At 56.8% G+C, this 14165-nt stretch overlaps 1 protein-coding gene across 2 annotated transcripts; it reads left to right on the top strand.

Annotated features, from left to right (window-relative positions):
- Positions 1–2828: 2828 nt before the first annotated feature.
- On the top strand, positions 2829–12607 carry LOC116958286 (transcription factor HES-4-like). 2 transcript variants are annotated; one of them, XM_032980827.2, is made up of 4 exons: positions 2829–2948; positions 6309–6404; positions 8728–8812; positions 10357–12607. In XM_032980827.2, exons 1-4 carry the CDS (start codon positions 2889–2891, stop codon positions 10488–10490), a joined length of 375 nt encoding a protein of 124 aa, XP_032836718.1. In that variant the 5' UTR covers positions 2829–2888; the 3' UTR covers positions 10491–12607. The 2 variants fall into 2 exon arrangements, with proteins under 2 accessions (XP_032836718.1, XP_032836717.1); XM_032980826.2 differs by having other exon boundaries at positions 10354–12607.
- The last annotated feature ends 1558 nt before the right edge of the window (positions 12608–14165 follow it).

The raw sequence follows: 14165 nt of genomic DNA, 5'->3' as shown, positions 1-14165 counted from the left end.
GCAGCTTGCCCCAGTGGGAGGCCCTGCAAGTCCACGTAGAATAGTCGCTTGGAGCACTGCAGACCCCCCTCCCCCCCAGCTGTTTCAGGAGGAAGGAGGCCGAGACGCTCCAGGCCCGTGCAGGAACTTTTGCGTGGCCTTGCGGTCGGAAGGTGGCCAGCCGACCCCGCACACAAACACACACACACACACCGGCCCGTGACCGCCCTCTCGTCCAGTGGCAGGGCCAGTACCCCAGCCGCGACCTCGGCATCCTCCGCCCGCCCGGAGGGAAGTCGAGGACTCGCTTCGTGTCACCGGCTGGGTTCACCGCCAACGTCTTTGTCCTGAGGGTGAGCAACTTGCACAGGCGACTCCGGGTGCCCCCCGCCGCTCCTTCGCCTTCTCCCCCCCCCCCGGCTCGGCCAGGTTCCTCCGCGGCGGTTCCTCCTCTGGTCCGAGGAAGACCCCACCGGGTTTCCACGGCAGCGATGTGGCGACGCCGATTCGACGGCTTTTGCCTTCTCGCTCCAACCGGCGGTGCCCCGCCTGTGCTTTTTTGCCAAGTTCATTTTTTTTGGACGAGGAGGCCTTTCGAAAAAGACCTCCCGGCACTCGCGACGTCAGCCAGCGAGTGCAGGATGAGGAGGAGGAGGAGGGCGACGTCGGGACCAACTGGACGCTTGGTTTCCCTCAGCACCGGGCCGCTGAGTCTCCGCCTCACGAGACTCAGGAAAGGCTCCACAGCCAGGGCATGAAGTTGGCCCGACGATTTGGCATCCCCGTCTCACTCCTCGCTCGAATTTGACCGGGGGGGTGGGGGGGGCGGTGGTGGTGGTGGTGCGGTGAGGGCGCCGCTGATCTTTGATCAAGCACTCCGCCTCGGTGTAGAGCAGGCGGATCGTTCGGGCGAAGGCATCCCCCAAAACCCAAGGTCTTGAGGGTTCCCAGCAGGTGCCTTGTGGTGGTCCACTCTGTGAAAAGCCTTCTCCTGGTCAAGCGCCAGAGAGGCGATTTGGGATGCCCAACCTCTGGGACACCACCGCGATGAGGTCCCTGGCCAGGAAGGTGCCGTCGTGGATGGTGATTCGTCCGGGGGATGGTGCAGGACTGGGTCCCCGTTTATGACTTGTGCAATCACGACCTTTCAGTCGCAGGGAGAGAGAGAGAGAGAGAGCCTTCGTCAATATTTTGTAGTAGTCTGAGTTCAGGAGGGAGAGCGGACGCCAGTTTTGTGGGTGCCTCAGGTTGGGAAGCAGAGTGAGCACCACCCCCCTACAAGACTCTCTCTCCCCACCCTCCTACTCTCCCCACTCTTCCACCCACACTCTCTCCCCACCCACCCAATCTCCCCACTCTCCCACCCACACTCTCTCCCCACCCACACACTCTCCCCACCCACACTCTCTCCCCACCCACCCACTCTCCCCACCCACCCACCCACACTCTCTCCCCACCCACCCACTCTCCCCACCCACCCACCCACACTCTCTCCCCAGTCACCCACCCTCCCCACTCTTCCACCCACACTCTCTCCCCACCCACCCACTCTCCCCACTCTTCCACCCACACTCTCTCCCCACCCACCCACTCTCCCCACTCGCCCACCCACACTCTCTCCCCACCCACTCTCCCCTACCACCCCCCCCCTCTCTCCCCACCCTCCCACCCACCCTCTCTCCCCACCCTCCCACCCTCCCTCCCCACCCTCCACTCTCTCCCCACCCTCCCTCCCCACCCTCCCTCCCCACCCTCTCTCCCCACCCTCCCACCCTCCCTCCCCACCCTCTCTCCCCACCCTCCCTCCCCACCCTCTCTCCCCACCCTCCACTCTCTCCCCACCCTCCCACCCTCTCTCCCCACCCTCCCACCCCCTCCCACCCACCCTCTCTCCCCACCCTCCACTCTCTCCCCACCCTCCCACCCCCTCCCACCCACCCTCTCTCCCCACCCTCCCACCCACCCACTCCGCTACGCCCCCTCCTCCCCCCACCCCTAGGCCCCCGACTCGCGAGGTTTTTTATCTCCCGCGAGGCATCTCTGGGGAGCTCTCACTCGCAGCTCCACGCAGAGAGAGTGGGGAGAGTGGGGAGAGTGGGGAGAGAGATAGTGGGGAGAGTGGGGAGAGAGAGTGGGGAGTGGGGAGAGTGGGGAGAGTGGGGAGAGAGAGTGGGGAGAGTGGGGAGAGAGATAGAGAGAGTGGGGAGAGAGAGATAGAGAGAGTGGGGAGAGTGGAGAGAGTGGGGAGAGAGAGAGATAGAGAGAGTGGGGAGAGTGGGGAGAGTGGGGAGAGAGATAGTGGGGAGAGTGGGGAGAGTGGGGGGAGAGAGAGAGATAGAGAGAGTGGGGAGAGAGAGAGTGGGGAGAGTGGGGAGAGTGGGGAGCTCTCACTCGCAGCTCCACGCAGAGAGAGTGGGGGGAGTGTGGGGAGAGAGTGGGGAGAGAGAGAGATAGTGGGGAGAGTGGGGAGAGAGATAGTGGGGAGAGTGGGGAGAGTGGGGAGAGAGAGATAGTGGGGAGAGTGGGGAGAGAGATAGTGATAGTGGGGAGAGTGGGGAGAGAGATAGTGATAGTGGGGAGAGTGGGGAGAGTGGGGAGAGTGGGGTGAGATAGATAGTGGGGAGAGAGATAGTGATAGTGGGGAGAGTGGGGAGAGAGATAGTGGGGAGAGTGGGGAGCTCTCACTCGCAGCTCCACGCAGAGATAGTGGGGGGAGAGTGGGGGGAGAGAGATAGTTGGGAGAGAGATAGTGGGGGGAGAGATAGTGGGGAGAGAGATAGTGGGGGGAGAGATAGTGGGGGGAGAGATAGTGGGGGGAGAGATAGTGGGGAGAGAGATATTGGGGGGAGAGATAGCGGGGGGAGAGATAGTGGGGGGAGAGATAGTGGGGGGAGAGATAGTGGGGGGAGATGGAGTCTGGGATGAGGCATCAACAGCATCAGCGTCCACGTCGGCCAGACTACACGCGGGTAACTTTACACAGCAGACAACACACACGGAGACACTCTGGGTGTGAGTGAGTGTGTGTGTCACTCTGTGTGTGTGACACTCTGGGTGTGTGTGTGTCACTGTGTGTGTGTCACTCTGTGTGTGAGTGTGTCACTGTGTCACTCTGTGTGTGTCACTCTGTGTGTGTGAGTGTGTGTCACTCTGTGTGTGACACTCTGTGTGTGTGTGTCACTCTGTGTGTGTGTCACTCTGTGTGTGTGATTGTGTGTGTGTCACTTTGTGTGTGTGTGTGTCACTCTGTGTGTGTCACTCTGTGTGTGTGATTGTGTGTGTGTCACTCTGTGTGTGTGTGTCACTCTGTGTGTGATTGTGTGTGTGAGTGTGTGTCACTGTGTCACTGTGTGTGTGTCACTCTGTGTGTGTGTGTCACTCTGTGTGTGTTTGTGTCACTGTGTGTGTGTGTGTCACTGTGTGTGTTTCACTGTGTGTGTGTCACTGTGTGTGTGTGTGTCACTCTGTGTGTGTCACTCTGTGTGTGTCACTGTGTGAGTGTGTCACTCTGTGTGTGTGTGTCACTGTGTGACTCTGTGTGTGAGTGTGTGTCTGTCTGTGTGTGTGTCTGTGTGTGTGTCTGTGTGTGTGTGTCACTGTGTGTCACTGTGTGTGTGTGACACACACACCCCCTTAATGGAGCATCTTCGCCGGTTAGAAACATTTAAGCTGGCCTGCCTACGATCCATCCTGGCTTTAACCTGCAGGCTGGATTGTGTGAGGAGCTCACAAATCCTTGAAAGGTCTGGGCAAGGTCCCATCGGTGAGCTCCTCCGGCAGGCAAGGCTGCGATGGCTGGGTCATGTAGCCCGCATGCCCAGCCACCGCATGCCGAAACAGCTTTTGTTCGGCCGGATAGAGAGGGCTAAACGGGCAAGGCACTGGCTAGAGAAGAGATGGAGTGATGTGGTACAGGAGGACGTGGAGCTGAGTGGACTTGCCGATGACTGGTACCAGCGGTGTCAAGATCGGCCTCTGTGGAGGAGGCTCGTGAAGGATGCTACTGGGCAGTTGGAGGCAGTCGCCCTCCAACAACAACGGAGGGCGGAGGAGCGACGCTCACAACAGCGAGCGGAGCGCCGGGTGGCTAAAGCACAGCAGGTTGGCACAGTAGGGGGCACAGGTGGTGCATCAGCCAGTCATCTCAGTCAGTCGACCCGTGGCACCTGGGTCTGCCCCGTGACCTCCTGCCAGCGGGCGTTCGACACTTCACGTGGCCTCAGGGTGCACATAGCCTGGCACAAGCGTCGTGGTGACGTCACCGCCACTTAGTGGCGAATGGCGGTTGTTGTTGTTGTTGTGTTACTGTGTGTGTCACTGTGTGTGTCACTGTGTGTGTATGACTGTGTGTGTGTCACTGTGTGTGTGTCACTGTGTGTGTGTGACTGTGTGTGTGTCACTGTGTGTGTCACTGTGTGTGTGACTGTGTGTGTGTGACTGTGTGTGTGTGTCACTGTGTGTGTCACTGTGTGTGTGTGTGACTGTGTGTGTGTCACTGTGTGTGTCACTGTGTGTGTCACTGTGTGTGTCACTGTGTGTGTGTGTCACTGTGTGTCACTGTGTGTGTGTGACTGTGTGTGTGTGTGACTGTGTGTGTGTCACTGTGTGTGTCACTGTGTGTGTGACTGTGTGTGTGTGTGACTGTGTGTGTGTGTCACTGTGTGTGTCACTGTGTGTGTGTGACTGTGTGTGTGTGTCACTGTGTGTGTCACTGTGTGTGTGTGTCACTGTGTGTCACTGTGTGTGTGTGTCTGTGTGTGTGTCACTGTGTGTGTGTGTCACTGTGTGTGTGTGTGTCACTGTGTGTCACTGTGTGTGTGTCACCGTGTGTGTCACTGTGTGTGTGTGTGTCTGTGTGTGTGTGTGACTGTGTGTGTGTGTGTGTCACTGTGTGTGTCACTGTGTGTGTGTCACTGTGTGACTGTGTGTGTCACTGTGTGTGTGTCACTGTGTGTGTGTCACTGTGTGTGTCACTGTGTGTGTGTCACTGTGTGTGTGTTACTGTGTGTGTGTGACTGTGTGTGTCACTGTGTGTGTGTCACTGTGTGTGTGTTACTGTGTGTGTGTGACTGTGTGTGTCACTGTGTGTGTGTCACTGTGTGTGTGTCACTGTGTGTGTCTGTGTGTGTGTGACTGTGTCTGTGTGTGACTGTGTGTGTGTGTCACTATGTGTGTGTCACTGTGTGTGTCACTGTGTGTGTGTCACTGTGTGTGTGTGTGACTGTGTGTGTGTGACTGTGTGTGACTGTGTGTGTCACTGTGTGTGTGTCACTGTGTGTGTCACTGTGTGTGTGTCACTGTGTGTGTGTGACTGTGTGTGTGTGTGTGTCTGTGTGTGTGTCACTGTATGTGTGTGACTGTGTGTGTGTGTCACTGTGTGTGTCACTGTGTGTGTCACTGTGTGTGTGTGTGACTGTGTGTGTGTGACTGTGTGTGTCACTGTGTGTGTGTCACTGTGTGTGTGTGTGACTGTGTGTGTGTCACTGTGTGTGTCACTGTGTGTGTGTCACTGTGTGTGTGTGACTGTGTGTGTGTGTGACTGTGTGTGTGTCACTGTGTGTGTGTCACTGTGTGTGTGTGACTGTGTGTCTGTGTGTGTGTCACTGTGTGTGTCACTGTGTGTGTGTGACTGTGTGTGTGTGTGACTGTGTGTGTGTGTCACTGTGTGTGTGTCACTGTGTGTGTGTGTCACTGTGTGTGTGACTGTGTGTGTGTCACTGTGTGTGTGTGACTGTGTGTGTGTGACTGTGTGTGACTGTGTGACTGTGTGTGTCACTGTGTGTGTGTGTGTCACTGTGTGTGTCACTGTGTGTGTGTCACTGTGTGTGTGTCTGTGTGTGTGTGTCACTGTGTGTGTGTCTGTGTGTGTGTCACTGTGTGTCACTGTGTGTGTGTATCACTGTGTGTGTCACTGTGTGTGTCACTGTGTGTGTGACTGTGTGTGACTGTGTGTGTGTGTCTGTGTGTGTGTCACTGTGTGTGTGTATGTCACTGTGTGTGTGTCACTGTGTGTGTCACTGTGTGTGTGTGACTGTGTGTGTCACTGTCTGTGTGTCACTGTGTGTGTGTCACTGTGTGTGTCACTGTGTGTGTCACTGTGTGTCACTGTGACTGTGTCACTGTGTGTGTGTCACTGTGTGTGTGTCACTGTGTGTGACTGTGTGTGTGTCACTGTGTGTGTGTGTGTCACTGTGTGTGTGTCACTGTGTGTGTCACTGTGTGTGTTACTGTGTGTGTGTGTGTCACTGTGTGTGTCTGTGTGTGTGACTGTGTCACTGTGTGTGTGTCTGTGTGTGTGTGTCTGTGTGTCACTGTGTGTGTGTCTACAGCTCTCTAAGCCAGTGATCGAGAAGAAGCGAAGAGCGAGAATTAACCACAGCCTGAGGCAGCTGCAGCAAATCCTAACAACTCACTTCCATACACAGGTACTCAACTCTCTCTGTCTCTCTGTGTGTCTCTGTCTCTCTGTGTCTGTGTGTGTCTGTGTGTGTGTCTCTGTGTCTCTGTGTGTCTCTGTCTCTGTGTGTGTCTCTGTGTGTCTCTGTCTGTGTGTCTCTGTGTCTCTGTGTGTCTCTGTCTCTGTGTGTGTCTCTGTGTGTCTCTGTCTGTGTGTCTCTGTGTGTCTCTCTGTCTCTGTGTCTCTGTGTGTCTCTGTCTCTGTGTCTCTCTCTGTGTCTGTGTGTCTCTCTGTGTGTCTCTGTGTGTCTCTCTGTGTCTGTGTCTCTGTGTGTCTCTGTGTTTCTGTGTGTCTCTGTCTGTGTGTCTCTCTGTCTGTCTCTGTGTGTCTGTGTGTGTCTCTCTGTGTGTCTCTCTGTCTCTGTCTGTCTCTCTGTGTCTCTGTGTGTCTCTGTGTGTGTCTGTGTGTCTGTGTGTCTGCGTGTCTCTGTGTGTGTCACTGTGTGTCTTTGTGTGTCACTGTGTGTCTCTGTCTGTGTCTCTGTCTGTGTCTCTCTGTCTCGGTGTCTCTCTCCGTGTGTGTCTCTCTCTGTCTCTCTCTGTCTCTGTGTGTCTCTGTGTGGCTGTCTGTGTGTCTTTGTGTGTGTCTGTGTCTCTCTCCGTGTGTCTCTCTGTCTGTCTCCATGTGTGTCCCTGTGTGTGTCCCTGTGTGTCTCTCTGTCTCTGTGTGTCTCTTTGTGTCTGTGTGTCTCTGTGTGTGTCTGTGTCTCTCTCCGTGTGTCGCTCTCTCTGTCTCTTTGTGTCCCTGTGTGTCTATCTGCGTGTCTCTGTGTGTCTGTGTCTCTCTCCGTGTGTCTCTCTGTCTGTCTCCGTGTGTGTCCCTGTGTGTGTCTCTGTGTGTCTATCTGCGTGTCTATGTGTGTCTCTGTGTGTCTGTCTGTGTGTCTCTGGGTGTGTCTGTGTCTCTCTGTGTGTGTCTCTCTCTCTGTGTGTCCCTGTGTGACTATCTGCGTGTCTCTGTGTGTATCTGTGTGTCTGTCCGTGTGTCTTTGTGTGTGTCTGTGTCTCTCTCCGTGTGTCTCTCTCTGTGTGTGTCTCTGTGTGTCTCTGTGTGTGTCTGTGTCTCTCTCCGTATGTGTCTCTCTCTCTGTGTCCTTGTGTGTCTCTGTCTGTGTCTCTGTCTGTGTCTCTCTGTCTCGGTGTCTCTCTGTCTCTGTGTGTCTATCTGCGTGTCTATGTGTGTCTCTGTGTGTCTCTCTGTGTGTCTCTCTGTCTCTGTGTGTCTGTGTGTGTCTGTGTCTCTCTCCGTGTGTCTCTCTCTCTCTCTGTGTCCCTGTGTGTCTATCTGCGTGTCTCTGTGTGTCTCTGTGTGTCTGTCTGTGTGTCTCTGTGTGTGTCTGTGTCTCTCTCCGTGTGTCTCTCTCTCTCTCTGTGTGTCTCTGTGTGTCTCTGTGTGTGTCTGTGTCTCTCTCCGTGTGTGTCTCTCTCTCTGTGTGTCCCTGTGTGTCTATCTGCGTGTCTCTGTGTGTCTCTGTGTGTCTGTCTGTGTGTCTCTGTGTGTGTCTGTGTCTCTCTCCGTGTGTGTCTCTTTCTGTGTATCTCTGTGTGTCTCTGTGTGTCTGTCTGTGTGTGTCTGTGTCTCTCTCCGTGTGTCTCTCTCTGTGTATCTCTGTGTGTCTCTGTGTGTCTCTGTGTGTGTCTCTCTCCGTCTGTCTCTGTGTGTCTGTGTCTCTCTCCGTGTGTCTCTCTCTCTCTGTGTCCCTGTGTGTCTATCTGTGTGTCTCTCTGTGTCTCTCTGTGTGTCTGTCTGTGTCTCTCTGTGTGTCTCTGTGTTTCTGTCTGTGTCTCTCTGTGTGTCTCTGTGTGTCTATCTGTGTGTGTCTCTCTCTGTGTGTCTCTCTCTCTGTGTCTCTGTGTGTCTCTGTGTGTCTGTCTGTGTCTCTCTGTGTGTCTATCTGTGTGTCTCTGTGTGTCTATCTGTGTGTCTATCTGTGTGTCTCTGTGTGTGTCTGTGTGTCTCTCTCTCTGTGTCTCTGTGTGTCTATCTGTGTGTCTCTGTGTGTCTCTGTGTGTCTCTCTGTGTGTCTGTCTGTGTCTCTCTGTGTGTCTCTGTGTGTCTCTCTCTCTGTCTGTCCCTGTGTGTCTATCTGTGTGTCTCTGTGTGTCTGTCTGTGTGTCTCTGTGTGTCTCTCTCCGTGTGTCTCTCTGTCTGTCTCCGTGTCTGTCTCTGACCACGTGCTCAGCCCTCGCATCACAAATCCACCACGAGTTTCGGCCGCCATTTTAATTCGCCCCTCCCCTCCCCCTTTACCTTTCCCCCCTCCTGCGTTCCCATTCGCTGCCGCCGCCCAGCGTCACCGGAAGCGGAAGTTGGAGAAGGCGGACATCTTGGAGCTGGCGGTGCGACAGTTGCAGGAAGTGGTGCTGCTCACTTCCGGTCAGGTTCCTACCGCTGGTGCCAGGCTAGGTGCATGGGGAGGAGGTCACGTGACAGACCCAGCAGGTGCCGTGGGTTGTGCTGCTGGTGCCAGGCTAGGTGCATGGGGAGGAGGTCACGTGACAGACCCTGCAGGTGCCATGGGGTTGTACTGCTGGTGCCAGGCTAGGTGCATGGGGAGGAGGTCACGTGACAGACCCAGCAGGTGCCATGGGTTGTACTGCTGGTGCCAGGCTAGGTGCATGGGGAGGAGGTCACGTGACAGACCCAGCAGGTGCCATGGGTTGTGCTGCTGGTGCCAGGCTAGGTGCATGGGGAGGAGGTCACGTGACAGACCCAGCAGGTGCCGTGGGTTGTGCTGCTGGTGCCAGGCTAGGTGCATGGGGAGGAGGTCACGTGACAGACCCAGCAGGTGCCATGGGTTGTACTGCTGGTGCCAGGCTAGGTGCATGGGGAGGAGGTCACGTGACAGACCCTGCAGGTGCCATGGGGTTGTACTGCTGGTGCCAGGCTAGGTGCATGGGGAGGAGGTCACGTAACAGACCCAGCAGGTGCCATGGGTTGTGCTGCTGGTGCCAGGCTAGGTGCATGGGGAGGAGGTCACGTGACAGACCCTGCAGGTGCCATGGGGTTGTACTGCTGGTGCCAGGCTAGGTGCATGGGGAGGAGGTCACGTGACAGACCCTGCAGGTGCCATGGGGTTGTACTGCTGGTGCCAGGCTAGGTGCATGGGGAGGAGGTCACGTGACAGACCCAGCAGGTGCCATGGGTTGTACTGCTGGTGCCAGGCTAGGTGCATGGGGAGGAGGTCACGTGACAGACCCTGCAGGTGCCATGGGGTTGTACTGCTGGTGCCAGGCTAGGTGCATGGGGAGGAGGTCACGTGACAGACCCAGCAGGTGCCATGGGTTGTACTGCTGGTGCCAGGCTAGGTGCATGGGGAGGAGGTCACGTGACAGACCCAGCAGGTGCCATGGGCTGTACTGCTGTGCCAGGCTAGGTGCATGGGGAGGAGGTCACGTGACAGACCCAGCAGGTGCCATGGGTTGTACCGCTGGTGCCAGGCTAGGTGCATGAGGAGAAGGTCACGTGACAGACCCAGCAGGTGCCGTGGGTTGTACTGCTGGTGCCAGGCTAGGTGCATGAGGAGAAGGTCACGTGACAGACCCAGCAGGTGCCATGGGGTTGTACTGCTGGTGCCAGGCTAGGTGCATGGGGAGGAGGTCACGTGACAGACCCTGCAGGTGCCATGGGTTGTACTGCTGGTGCCAGGCTAGGTGCATGGGGAGGAGGTCACGTGACAGACCCAGCAGGTGCCATGGGTTGTGCTGCTGGTGCCAGGCTAGGTGCCAGGCTAGGTGCATGGGGAGGAGGTCACGTGACAGACTCTGCAGGTGCCGTGGGTCGCCATTTCCCCCCACTCACCCCCGCCCCTCCTCCACTCGCCCCTCCCCCCTCCTCCCTTCGCCCCTCCCCCTTCTCTACTCGCCCCTCCCCCCTCTACTCGCTCCTCCCCTCTCCTCCACTCGCCCCTCCCACAGCAGCCGTGACGTCGCTCGCGGCGAGCCCCGCGGCGCCCTGCTGCGGCCTAGCGGATCCCCGGCCTCGCCTGGCCGCTCTGCCCGCCGGGGCGCCACCGAGCCCGGCCAAGGCCGGTGGGTTTTGGCGGCCCTGGTGACGGGCTCTGTCGACCACCGCCACCACCACCACCACCAGCCCCACACCGCCACCACCGCAACGCAGCAGGGTCAACGGCAGTGCAGTACAACAACGTTCCTCCGGCACACCCAGTGGGGAGTGACTTGCTGCAACGCCTGCGATGGTGAGATGTTGACTACCTCGCCGGGTAGACAGGAGGTCGTGGGTTCGATCCCGGACCCTGTGAGATGTTGACTACCTCGCCTGGTATACAGGAGGTCCTGGGTTCAATCCCTGGACCCTGTGAGATGTTGACTACCTCGCCTGGTCTACAGGAGGTCGTGGGTTGGATCCCGGACCCTGTGAGATGTTGACTACCTCGCCTGGTCTACAGGAGGTCGTGGGTTCGATCCCTGGACCCTGTGAGATGTTGACTACCTCGCCTGGTCTACAGGAGGTCGTGGCTTCGATCCTGGACCCTGTGAGATGTTGACTACCTCGCCTGGTCTACAGGAGGTCGTGGCTTCGATCCTGGACCCTGTGAGATGTTGACTACCTCGCCTGGTCTACAGGAGGTCGTGGGTTCGATCCCGGACCCTGTGAAATGTTGACTACCTCGCCTGGTCTACAGGAGGTCGTGGGTTCGATTCCTGGACCCTGTGAGATGTTGACTACCTCGCCTGGTACACAGGAGGTCGTTGGTTCGATCCCGGACCCTGTGAGATGTTGACTACCTCGCCTTGTCTACAGGAGGTCGTGGGTTCGATCCCTGGTCCCTGTGAGATGTTGACTACCTCGCCTGGTACACAGGAGGTCGTGGATTCGATCCCGGACCCTGTGAGATGTTGACTACCTCGCCGGGTCTACAGGAGGTCGTGGGTTCGATCCCTGGACCCTGTGAGATGTTGACTACCTCGCCTGGTACACAGGAGGTCGTGGGTTCGATCCCTGGACCCTGTGAGATGTTGACTACCTCGCCTGGTATACAGGAGGTCGTGGGTTCGATCCCTGGACCCTGTGAGATGTTGACTACCTCGCCTGGTCTACAGGAGAGCGTGGGTTCGATCCCGGACCCTGTGAGATGTTGACAACCTCGCCTGGTATACAGGAGGTTGTGGGTTCGATCCCAGACCCTGTGAGATGTTGACTACCTCGCCTGGTATACAGGAGGTCGTGGGTTCGATCCCTGGACCGTGTGAGATGTTGACAACCTCGCCTGGTCTACAGGAGGTCGTGGGTTCGATCCCTGGACCCTGTGAGATGTTGACTACCTCGCCTGGTCTACAGGAGGTCGTGGGTTCGATCCCTGGACCGTGTGAGATGTTGACAACCTCGCCTGGTCTACAGGAGGTCGTGGGTTCGATCCCTGGACCCTGTGAGATGTTGACTACCTCGCCTGGTCTACAGGAGGTCCTGGGTTCGATCCCGGACCCTGTGAGATGTTGACTACCTCGCCTGGTCTACAGGAGGTCGTGGGTTCGATCCCGGACCCTGTGAGATGTTGACTACCTCGCCTGGTACACAGGAGGTCGTGGGTTCGATCCCGAACCGTGTGAGATGTTGACTACCTCGCCTGGTCTACAGGAGGTCCTGGGTTGGACCCTGCTGATGAGCCCCAACAACGCCAAAACCTTCACTGCAGTACACCCATTGGGGGAGGGATTTGTGTGTGCTGATGATTGATAATTATTTGACGTAAATAATTAGTGGGTTGATTGATAATTAATTCAAGTGTTTGTAAATTAGTCAATTGACTGGTAATTAAGTGATTTGTTAATTGACAGCTGATTAATTGACGCGTTAATTAGTCAAGGTGTTAATTACTTAATGTATTAATTGCTTGCTAATTAATTGATGCGCTAATTCGTTAATTGGTTGCTAATTGATGTGTATATAAATTAGTTGATTGATAATTTACGTGGTTATTAATTAATGTGTTAATTAAGCCGTTTGCTAATTTATTGATGTGTTAATAAATTAGTTGATTGCTAATTAATTGATGCGTGAATTAGTTAATTGACTGATAATTGATGTGTATGTAAATTAGTTGATTGCTAATTAACTGATGCGTGAATTAGTTAATTGATTGATAATTGTAAATTAGTTGATTAATAAATTCATGCGACCGGTTTTTTTTCACCGTCGCTTGACGTACGTCATCGTGTTCTTAGTTGGTGAGTGGTGAGTGAGTGGGTGAGTGAGTGAGTGGGTGAGTGAGTGAGTGGGTGAGTGAGTGAGTGGGTGAGTGAGTGGGTGAGTGGGTCAGTGAGTGAGTGGGTGGGTGAGTGGGTGAGTGAGTGGGTGAGTGGGTGAGTGGGTGAGTGGGTGAGTTGGTGAGTGAGCGAGTGGGTGAGTGGGTGAGTGGGTGGGTGAGTGAGTGGGTGGGTGAGTGGGTGAGTGAGTGGGTGAGTGGGTGAGTGGGTGAGTGAGTGAGTGGGTGAGTGAGTGGGTGAGTGAGTGGGTGAGTGAGTGGGTGGGTGAGTGGGTGAGTGGGTGAGTGAGTGAGTGGGTGAGTGAGTGAGTGGGTGGGTGGGTGAGTGTGTGAGTGAGTGTGTGAGTGGGAGAGTGGGTGAGTGAGTGGGTGAGTGAGTGAGTGGGTGAGTGAGTGGGTGAGTGAGTGGGTGAGTGAGTGGGTGGGTGAGTGGGTGAGTGGGTGAGTGAGTGAGTGGGTGAGTGAGTGAGTGGGTGGGTGGGTGAGTGGGTGGGTGGGTGGGTGAGTGGGTGGGTGGGTGGGTGAGTGGGTGGGTGGGTGGGTGAGTGGGTGGGTGGGTGGGTGAGTGGGTGGGTGGGTGAGTGGGTGGGTGAGTGAGTGTGTGGGTGAGTGGGTGGGTGGGTGAGTGGGTGGGTGGGTGGGTGAGTGAGTGGGTGAGTGGTGAGTGAGTGAGTGGGTGAGTGGGTGAGTGGGTGGGTGAGTGAGTGGGTGAGTGAGTGGGTGGGTGGGTGAGTGGGTGGGTGGGTGGGTGAGTGGGTGGGTGGGTGAGTGGGTGGGTGGGTGAGTGGGTGGGTGGGTGGGTGAGTGGGTGGGTGGGTGAGTGGGTGGGTGAGTGAGTGTGTGGGTGAGTGGGTGGGTGGGTGAGTGGGTGGGTGAGTGAGTGGGTGGGTGGGTGAGTGGGTGGGTGGGTGAGTGGGTGGGTGGGTGGGTGAGTGGGTGGGTGGGTGAGTGGGTGGGTGAGTGAGTGTGTGGGTGAGTGGGTGGGTGGGTGAGTGGGTGGGTGGGTGGGTGAGTGAGTGGGTGAGTGGGTGGGTGAGTGAGTGGGTGAGTGAGTGAGTGGGTGGGTGGGTGAGTGGGTGGGTGGGTGGGTGAGTGAGTGGGTGAGTGGGTGGGTGAGTGAGTGGGTGAGTGAGTGAGTGAGTGGGTGAGTGGGTGGGTGGGTGAGTGAGTGGGTGGGTGGGTGAGTGGGTGGGTGGGTGAGTGGGTGGGTGAGTGAGTGTGTGGGTGAGTGAGTGAGTGGGTGAGTGGGTGGGTGGGTGAGTGGGTGGGTGGGTGAGTGAGTGAGTGAGTGGGTGAGTGGGTGGGTGAGTGGGTGAGTGGGTGGGTGAGTGGGTGAGTGGGTGGGTGAGTGGGTGGGTGAGTGAGTGGGTGGGTGAGTGGGTGAGTGGGTGGGTGAGTGAGTGGGTGAGTGAGTGGGTGGGTGGGTGGGTGAGTGGGTGGGTGGGTGAGTGAGTGGGTGGGTGGGTGGGTGGGTGAGTGGGTGGGTGGGTGGGTGAGTGGGTG

The sequence above is a fragment of the Petromyzon marinus genome, chromosome 75 (genome assembly GCF_048934315.1).
Source record: "Petromyzon marinus isolate PM22_M1 ecotype Great Lakes invasive population chromosome 75, UKy_Petmar_22M1.pri1.0, whole genome shotgun sequence".
Lineage (NCBI taxonomy): Eukaryota > Metazoa > Chordata > Hyperoartia > Petromyzontiformes > Petromyzontidae > Petromyzon > Petromyzon marinus.
Note: the sequence above shows the minus strand (reverse complement) of the source record. Positions and strands in the feature narration are given on the sequence as shown.

Excerpts from the sequence above, each read along its gene's own strand:
- LOC116958286 (XM_032980826.2), top strand. The coding sequence starts at position 2,889 with ATGGAGTCTGGGATGAGGCATCAACAGCATCAGCGTCCACGTCGGCCA. Across the intron at positions 2,949-6,308 it reads GTCGGCCAGACTACACGCGG|CTCTCTAAGCCAGTGATCGA; the intron begins GTAACTTTACAC and ends GTGTGTCTACAG. Across the intron at positions 6,405-8,727 it reads CAACTCACTTCCATACACAG|CGTCACCGGAAGCGGAAGTT; the intron begins GTACTCAACTCT and ends GCCGCCGCCCAG.